At 42.6% G+C, this 8,338-nt stretch overlaps 1 protein-coding gene across 1 annotated transcript in view; it reads right to left on the reverse strand.

The window, feature by feature from the left end:
- The window catches only part of IARS2 (isoleucyl-tRNA synthetase 2, mitochondrial), a 34,535-nt gene extending 27,199 nt beyond the window's left edge, over window positions 1–7,336 (reverse strand). The window contains exons 1-8 of the mRNA XM_081114407.1: window positions 6,974–7,336; window positions 4,464–4,586; window positions 3,135–3,294; window positions 1,825–1,973; window positions 1,686–1,735; window positions 1,496–1,605; window positions 1,313–1,403; window positions 868–983 (exon numbers count right to left, since the gene is read on the reverse strand). Of these exons, the coding sequence (XP_080970533.1) occupies window positions 868–983; window positions 1,313–1,403; window positions 1,496–1,605; window positions 1,686–1,735; window positions 1,825–1,973; window positions 3,135–3,294; window positions 4,464–4,586; window positions 6,974–7,243 (1,069 nt within the window). The 5' untranslated portion in view covers window positions 7,244–7,336. The remainder of the gene's footprint in view (window positions 1–867; window positions 984–1,312; window positions 1,404–1,495; window positions 1,606–1,685; window positions 1,736–1,824; window positions 1,974–3,134; window positions 3,295–4,463; window positions 4,587–6,973) is intronic.
- Window positions 7,337–8,338: the final 1,002 nt, after the last annotated feature.

An 8,338-nucleotide genomic window follows, 5' to 3' on the forward strand; every position in this document is an offset into this window, starting at 1 on the left:
CTTCTAATTGGCTTGTATCTGAACCTAGGCATTTAGATAGAGGGCTTCACTATTAGTTAGGCAATCTTCCCATTTTGGGTTATCTCATTCATTTAAAAAACATTTTTTTGTAAGAAACTCAAAAATACATCATTCCTAAGGATCAAAGGTAATTTTGTTTATTTATTTTTATTGATTTCAGAGAGAGGAAGGGAGAAGGAGAGAATCATTGATCAGCTGCCTCCTGCACAGCCCCTACTGAGGATGGAGCCACAACCCAGGCAGGTGCCCTGACCTGGAATTGAACCGTGACCTCCTGGTTCACAAGTCAACACTCAATCACTGAGCCACACCAGCCCAACCAAAGGTAATTTTCAAACTTCCCTGATTCCACAGTTATATCTCAAAACCAGTCCCAAATTGAAGCCCACTAAAGATTGTTTTGATTGAAGCACTGTTTTTGGACTAATTTTCAGAATTTACTCAGTTTCCTTAGTAAAATCATATACCAAAAATAAATATATTTACTTCCTTCCGTGTTCTTTTGATTACATCAGATAAAAATGATTTTTAGCAACTTAATTTTGGATAAAAAGTTGAAAAGATCTTTGTACATTCTACCTCACAGAAAGGACACTTGTCCAATTTTACATTGGATATTTGGCAGAAATATTATTTTGTCTGTTGTGCCTTTGTCAATGTTCACGTTTTTCTATACCCCTATCATGTTTAATGTATAGTCTCCTTCAGGGGAATCACTGTAACGTATATTCTAGAAAGGCAGAAGCCGCGTCTGTTTTGATTCAGAATGAGCAGCGTTCAGCAAAGTACCTCAATCCACCCAATAGTTTGATGACTGTGATAGTGAGAATATCTACAAATCTTCACCTGAAAATGTTGAAATAACCTCAAATGTTGTTTTCAAAGCAGAAGCAACAAACGTCACTTTGTCTGCAGCCAGTACGTACAGCTCTCCAGATGTGGAACATTTCACAACGGCATACCTCAAATAAAAGTTTAGGGGAACGTTACTAACAATGACGGAAGAAAAGCCACGGATAACATTTAAATCTGTTAGTGCCATTTTAGAAAAACTAACTTCAAGATCCCAAAAGTACTATTTTCAAAGGACTTCATCCCTTACATGTTTTGTTTTCCAAAAAACACTGGAAATAAAATCTTAAAGCCTATATGAACACGGTTAAGTTATAACACATTAACTTTTAAGAGAATAATGAGGATGAAATAAGTTCAAAATAATGCTACTGATAGAACTGATCCTATTTGTGGATTAAAAAAAACAAACAAACAAAAAATGCAATGCTCTACCTACTTTGCATCTGGCATATAACAAACAGCCTGATTGGCTGGAATTGTCCAAGGCTGTGTGGTCCAGACTAAAACACTAACAGGAGAGGAAACATCTGTGGGAACAGAGTTTCAAATATGTTAGCAAATGTTCCCATCCCACAACTGTCAAAAACTCAAGCAATGAGTAAATATGAATAAATCGCACCTATGAGAGATGCCAACTTGGGGGCAGGTTTCAAGAGAGGGAACTTTACATACACGGAGCGACTGACATGCTGGGGGTTATACTCCAGCTCCGCTTCAGCCAAGGCGGTCCTGAGGTGGAAACATATCAGACATAAGGATCTGGCGGCCTCACAAAATGTCTCCTTTAATGAGCAAAAACACACCAATACCTCGATGAGGGAGACCAAAACACAGGCTTGTAAGACCGGTAAATCAGGCCCTAGAAAAGACAAAGAGGTCTATGAAAAGCTGGGATTCTGTAACAATCTAACACTCCCGGAGGAAAAAAGGAAAAAAGTACTTCGGTACCTTGTCATACATTTGGTAGAAAATTCTCAACTGTTTGGCCTCGTAACTGCCGTCAAACGTATAGTAGCAATTGTCCCAATCTGCCATAATTCCCCAGCGAATAAATGCCGACCTCTGTTTCTCAATTGCTGCTTTAGCAAATGACCTAGCTGAACAAACACAGACAAGAAAAAGCTTTGACAAACCCGTAAATTCACATTCTTAAAAATGGCTCAGCCATGTATCTCTCTAAATGCAGGTATTGTACACAGTTTAGATGATAAAGTTTACTTAATAGGCAAAGTGATTTTGAAAGTTAAAGGTGTTCAAACTCTAAAATTAACTAGAATTTCAAAAGTTAAAGTTTTGTTACCATCTTCCGTATTTTCTAGACTTTGTACAATGACCTCACATTTAGAAAACAATGCACTGGAAGAATTCCTCAAATTTCTGAATTTAAGAAAAGATCAGAGAATATATTTCATTATACAAAAGAAATTAATCAGTACATCGAGTCGATAATAATAAATTTCACAAGTAAATAATCTTCACAATCATATCCAAATATACAATAGCTTAACATAATACAAATACAAGATTCCTTGCCGACACAATCTACTGAAGAATCAAATAAGAGATTAATTTAAAATATATTTGTATTTTAGAATTTACTTTTGTTTTATCACCTGAAATAGGTCAACAGCCCTAGCGAGGAAAAGAAATAAAAACACTGGTCAAAATAATAATCTCAAAATATGAAGACTAGGCCTGGCCAGTTTGGCTCAGTGGATAGAGCATCGACAGTCTGACTAAAGTGTCCCAGGTTCGATTGTGGTCAAGGGCATGTACCTCGGTTGCCGGCGATCCCCGGCTCTGGTAGGGGGCGGACAGGAGGCAACCAATCAATGCCTTTCTCTCACATCGATGTTTCTCTCTGTGTGTCTCCCCCTCCCTTCCACTCTCTCTAAAAATCAAGGGAAAAATATCCTCGGGTGAGGATTAACAAAATAAATAAATAAATAAATTATACACACACACACACACACACACACACACACACACACACAAACACTCACATCACACGAAGACTAAAGAACTAAACTATGTACTTGGAAATGCTTACAAATCTTTCCTTCAATCTCTGAACATAAGTTCCCACAAAGGTCAATTTTTAAAAAATCTGAATTGTCTGTGACAAAGTGGTTTCCAACAGATCTCATTCTAACTACAAACAAAAACAAAATAAACAGGTCTCTCTGATCAGGCCCAGACTTTTCCAAAGAACCAGTGTTTACGAATACCATTTCAAAACAGAAAGAGAGGTTACTTACCCTTCTCTCTAATTTCCATCGCTGACAGATCCCGAGCTTTCCCGCCAAGTTCTGATAAGACTTTTACTTCAATGGGTAACCCATGACAATCCCAGCCTGGCACAAAGTGGATTTTGGAACCCCTCATCATGTGGTATCGATTGGCTATATCTTTCAAAATCTGCAAAGAAAATACTAATCGTCACTCATACATGAAGCATGTATCCAACAGTTTACCTTATTTTCTTAATATTTTAAAACACTGAGAAAGCCCAATTTTAAAAGGATTTATATAAAGTAACCTATTAAATCTCCCAATTCAAGTTCTACATAATAACAAGAGTAACAGATATTTGAAGTTATGCTTTTCTTTTTGGCTGGCTGTTGTAAAATGTGCAATAATTCAAAAATGAGCTATTAAGCAACAGAGTTTGTTCTCTATGGAATGTGCAATATGTATCACATATCTCAAATGTTAAAAGTTTTCAATACAATTTTCTAATACAATATGTACAATCCATATTATAATGCAATACTGCTCTAAGCAGTATGGACCTGTTTGGTGACCAGATTCCTGGTTTTGAAAGCAGAGACAGATGTCCAAGGCCACACCCTCTCCCAGTTTCCCATGGAAGTATACGTGAAAATAAAGAACTCAAAAAAACACACAAAAAAACTGATGAACAAATTGTGGTATATTCTCTCAATAGAATGCTACTCAGCCATGAAAAAAAGAAGCGATTACTGACATCTAAAACGACATGAATGAATTTCAGAAATACTCCATGCGTGGTTGATAGAAACCAGACATAGAAACATACTAGTATATGCTTTTATTCCGCCTCTCTGAAATTTTCGAATAGGTAAAAAAAATCTACAGCAATAGAAGCCAAAACCTTGATTGCCAAATACCACCCCAGTAGGGATTAGGTTTCAACATATGAATTTGGAAGAAGAAACCAATGTGCAGTCTATAGCAGCTCTAACATACTTTATTTATCTGATAGATGATGTCTTCCCTGACTAAAACATAAGCTCCAAAGGACAAAGCCTATCTTTATTTTGTTCAGTGATTATTTCCAGCCTAGAACAACGCCTGGCACATAGTAAGTGCTCAATAATGACTTACTGACTAAAACGAAATTTATCAACGTAAAATAACAAGCTCAAAGCAAATACCAGGGATGTTATTCTTCACGCAGGACCAAAATGGTTGACTGCTGCTTTCTGTTAAGACATTCATTTTATGTGTCAATGCAAATGTATATCATTGTCATACTATTCGAGTACTCTTTTGTAAAGTGTATTTAAATATTTTCCCCCAAGTCTTATAGACCTGAGTATGATTACCTTATTCAAAGCATGTCCAACGTGAGGATCACCATTTGCATAAGGAGGTCCATCGTGAAGACAAAATTCTGTCTTTACTTTTCTTTCTCTCTGCCATGAATAGAGTTCTGAAAATCCACATTTCTGTTTAAAGAGAGCGATAATGTCTGAACGTCGTATAAACACATACTCCTGAGTCTTACCATGAGGAACAGCCAGCACTTATTTCTTATCTCATTCCAATGTCTTTAACTCTAAAACACAAACGGTGGTGTTTCTGAAATGCACATCTGAGTACTTTTTTTATTGAATTTATTAGGGTGAGACTGGTTAGCAATATTATACAGGTTTTAGGGGTACAGTTCTATAATACATCATCTGTATATTGTATTGTGCATTCACCACCCCAAATCAAGTCTCCTTCCATCACCGTTTATCCCCCCTTTATTCTCTTCTACGCCCCCCTTCCGGTAATCATATTGTTGTCTGTGTCTATAAGTATTGAATTTTTAGAGAGAATGGAAGGAAGGGGGAGAGACAAAGAAATATCGATGTGAAAGAGACAGACACATCGATTGGATGCCTCCCCCGCGCCCCCAACTTGAGGTTCAGATGGAGCCTGCAACTAAGGTACATGCCCTTGACTGGAATCGAACCCACGACCCTTCAGTCCGAGGACTCACGCTCTATCCACTGAGCCACACTGGCTAGGGTGAGTTTGGGTTTTTCTTTTGTTTTGTTTTTTTGATGAATCCCTTCAGGTTTTCCACAGGCCTCCTTAACTTAACCCCCTTCCCCTCTGACAGCTGAGGACTCTCTTAAAACCTTTCAGTAGTCGCCCTCACAGACTTCTGATTAAATCCCAGCCCTTGCTCCTCTCCAAGTCTGAGACAACAGCAGGGCAATCGACTCCGTGACCTTGGCCAACTCAACTTTGCCCTAATGGGCCTGTTTTCCTCCTTTGAAAAAACCGTTAACATCCATTTGGCGTGAAGATGAAATAAGAGAACATCTGAAACGGTCACAGTTCCTGGAATACAGAAGGTCCCGGATAAAACGCGTTCAAAAACTAGGGTGTCGCCCTAACCGGTGTGGCTCAGTGGATAGAGCGTCGTCCTGCGGACTCAAGGGCCCCGGGTTCGATTCCGGTCAAGGGCATGTACCTTGGTTGCGGGCACATCCCCAGTAGGAGAAGTGCAGGAGGCAGCTGATCAATGTTTCTCTCTCACTGATGTTTCTAACTCTCTATCCCTCTCCCTTCCTCTCTGTAAAAAATCAATAAAATATATTTTTTTAAAAATTAGGTGCCAGAACAAGTCGATGAGTCTAGAACGCTGATAACTGTCATATGTAAGCTAACCGAAAGTTGCTTAACCAATATATCCCGAGTGTCATGGGCTTTCAAGACCCTAAGAGTGGTTCTCAACCTTCCTAATGCCGCGACCCTTTAATACAGTTCCTCATGTTGTGGTGACCCCCAACCATAAAATTATTTCCGTTGCAACTTCATCACTGTAATTTTGCTCCTGTTATGAATCGTCATGTAAATATCTGATATGCAGGATGTATTTTCATTGTTCGCGACCCACAGGTTGAGAACCGCTGCCTAGAATGACACTAACATGTGCATCTCTGCCCTTAGAATATTCGACTGAATACAGGAGGCAGTCACCTAGTTTGGGAAGCAACTCAGAGAGAGTTAAGTGTCACCACTCGGTCCTGCAAACAAGTCATAAGTCCAACCAGGGATCTATTAACACCACAAAGGTGAGCTTCCACTTGTCCTCATAACCAAAAAAAAATTTTTTTGACAGTTAGGCAACAAATTTTATTTAGCATAGTCAGTCCAAACATTCAGCACAAAAGTTTACAGAGGACAGAAAGTGCATTAACCAAAAATTAAAAAAAATTTTTTTTTTATTGATTTCAGAGGAAGAGAGGGATAGAAACATCAGTGATGAGAGAGAATCACCCATGAGCTGCCTCCTGCACGCCCCGCCCTGGAGGTGGAGCCCCGAAACCCAAGCATGTGCCCCGAACGGGAATAGAACTGGGACCTCCGGGTTCATAGGTCGAGGGTCAACCACTGGGCCACACCGGCCGGGCACTAACCAAATTTTTATTTCTATGTGAACAGATTCATTCACTTTTTTTTTTTTTTTTTTTACTCATTTACTTTTTACAAGCCGCTGGGAAAGTATCCACACTGGCCTGTTTTGCCCAAGCGGAACATGGGACTTAGGTTTCACCCCTTTAATATTCTGCTCGGGAACCTGCGGCCGTTTAGGGACTCTTCAAGGTTCTTCACTGAAGTTTCAGGCAGAAAACCCGTAAGAAGTGGGCGGTTTCCACTCATCTGATCACACACACACGCACACACACACACACACACGCACCCCAAAGGGGCCTGGAGCCCGCGGGCCTGTCCCACGCCCTCCCCGCCCAGCGCGGCCCGGGCCCGCCCGTCTCCCCAGCCCCCGCCGGCCCGGCCTCCCTGCCGGTCCCCCGCGCGGCGCAGAGGCGGGGCGCACCTGCTGGAGCTCCAGCTCCGTGTCGGGCTGCTGGCGGCCCAGCAGCTTCATGGGGAAGCTGGTCTGCGGCAGCAGCACCGTGTCCCGGTACTTGCCGTCACTCGCGCTCTGCAGCTGGTTACTGGCCCCGGCGGCCGAGCGCACCACCAGCCCCCGGGCGGCCCCTCGCCACCCCGGGCGACAGGGGAGGAGGCGGGGCGGCCCCCACAGGTTCCAGGCGGCGGCCAGGGCCCCCGGCCCCGGCCCGCGAGGACGCAGCCCCCAACGCATGCCGGGCCCCCCCAATCTCCGGGGATCACCGGGGCCTCGGCTCCCACCCTGGATCGGGGAACAGGGACTCCAGCAACACCTCGCGAGCCGAGCGGGAGTGCGCACGCGCAGGGGGCACGGAAGGGTAGGGCGCGCAGCCTTCCCGATCCGAGATAGTAGTCCAGCTCCGGGTATTCGCTTCAGCCGCTGGGGTAGGGGCGGGAGTGGGTGGGAGGCCTGATTCCGAGGGGCGGGACTGGCTCCGAGGGGGCGGGGCGGGGCCAAATGTGGCCGCAGCTGGGGCTTTGATTTCAATCACAGCGCCCTGCCCTTAAAAAATAATAATGAAATAAAAAATACATTGATGTTTCTATCTCCCTCTACCTCTCCCTTCCTCTCTGAAATCAATAAAATCTTTTTAAAATATTTTTTAATATTTAAAAATAAAGTAGTACCTTTATCATGTCAACAAAATTTGCTGCCACCAATCCAATGCCAACAGGCGTCCCCAGTTCGGGGTGCATCCCCAGTTCGGGGTGCATCCCCAGTTCGGGGTGCATCCCCAGTTCGGGGTGCAGTAAAAGAAAAGATTTTATTCAGATGAACTGTTTGCCAACCTGAGAACACAGCCTCAGGAGGAAACTAAAGGTGAGCTTCCCTTGAGGCAAATGGGGGGGAGGAGGCTCAATTTTATAGCGACAGTCCCCGCCCAGGTCCGGGATGGGTCCAATTTATGCAAATGAGGAATCCAAATTTGCAGTTCGAACTTACCTTCAATTTATTTAAAAAACAAAAACAAAACGCAATACCCGTGAAGCGCAATAAAGCAACGTGCAATAACAGGAGGTATAACTGCAGGGGTCTTGGCTTGCCAATCAATCGCAGAAGTTCTGTTTATGTGGAGGAGGCTAAGCAACTTGCATTTATAACCCATACGTTTGCTATTTACTCTGCCATCTTGCTTTTCATTATTGGTCTAAGCACAGTGCCCTGCTTTTTAATATTGAAAAAAAGAATGGTTGGCTATTCGCTTTGCTCAAGCAGCATAAAGTGTGCTCCTTAAGCATACGCTGAATGCCTACGTGGGGTGGAAGGGGGAGAGACAATTTTTGTTTT

The sequence above is a fragment of the Myotis nattereri genome, assembly GCF_964212035.1.
Source record: "Myotis nattereri genome assembly, chromosome: 20".
NCBI classification, from domain to species: Eukaryota; Metazoa; Chordata; class Mammalia; order Chiroptera; family Vespertilionidae; genus Myotis; species Myotis nattereri.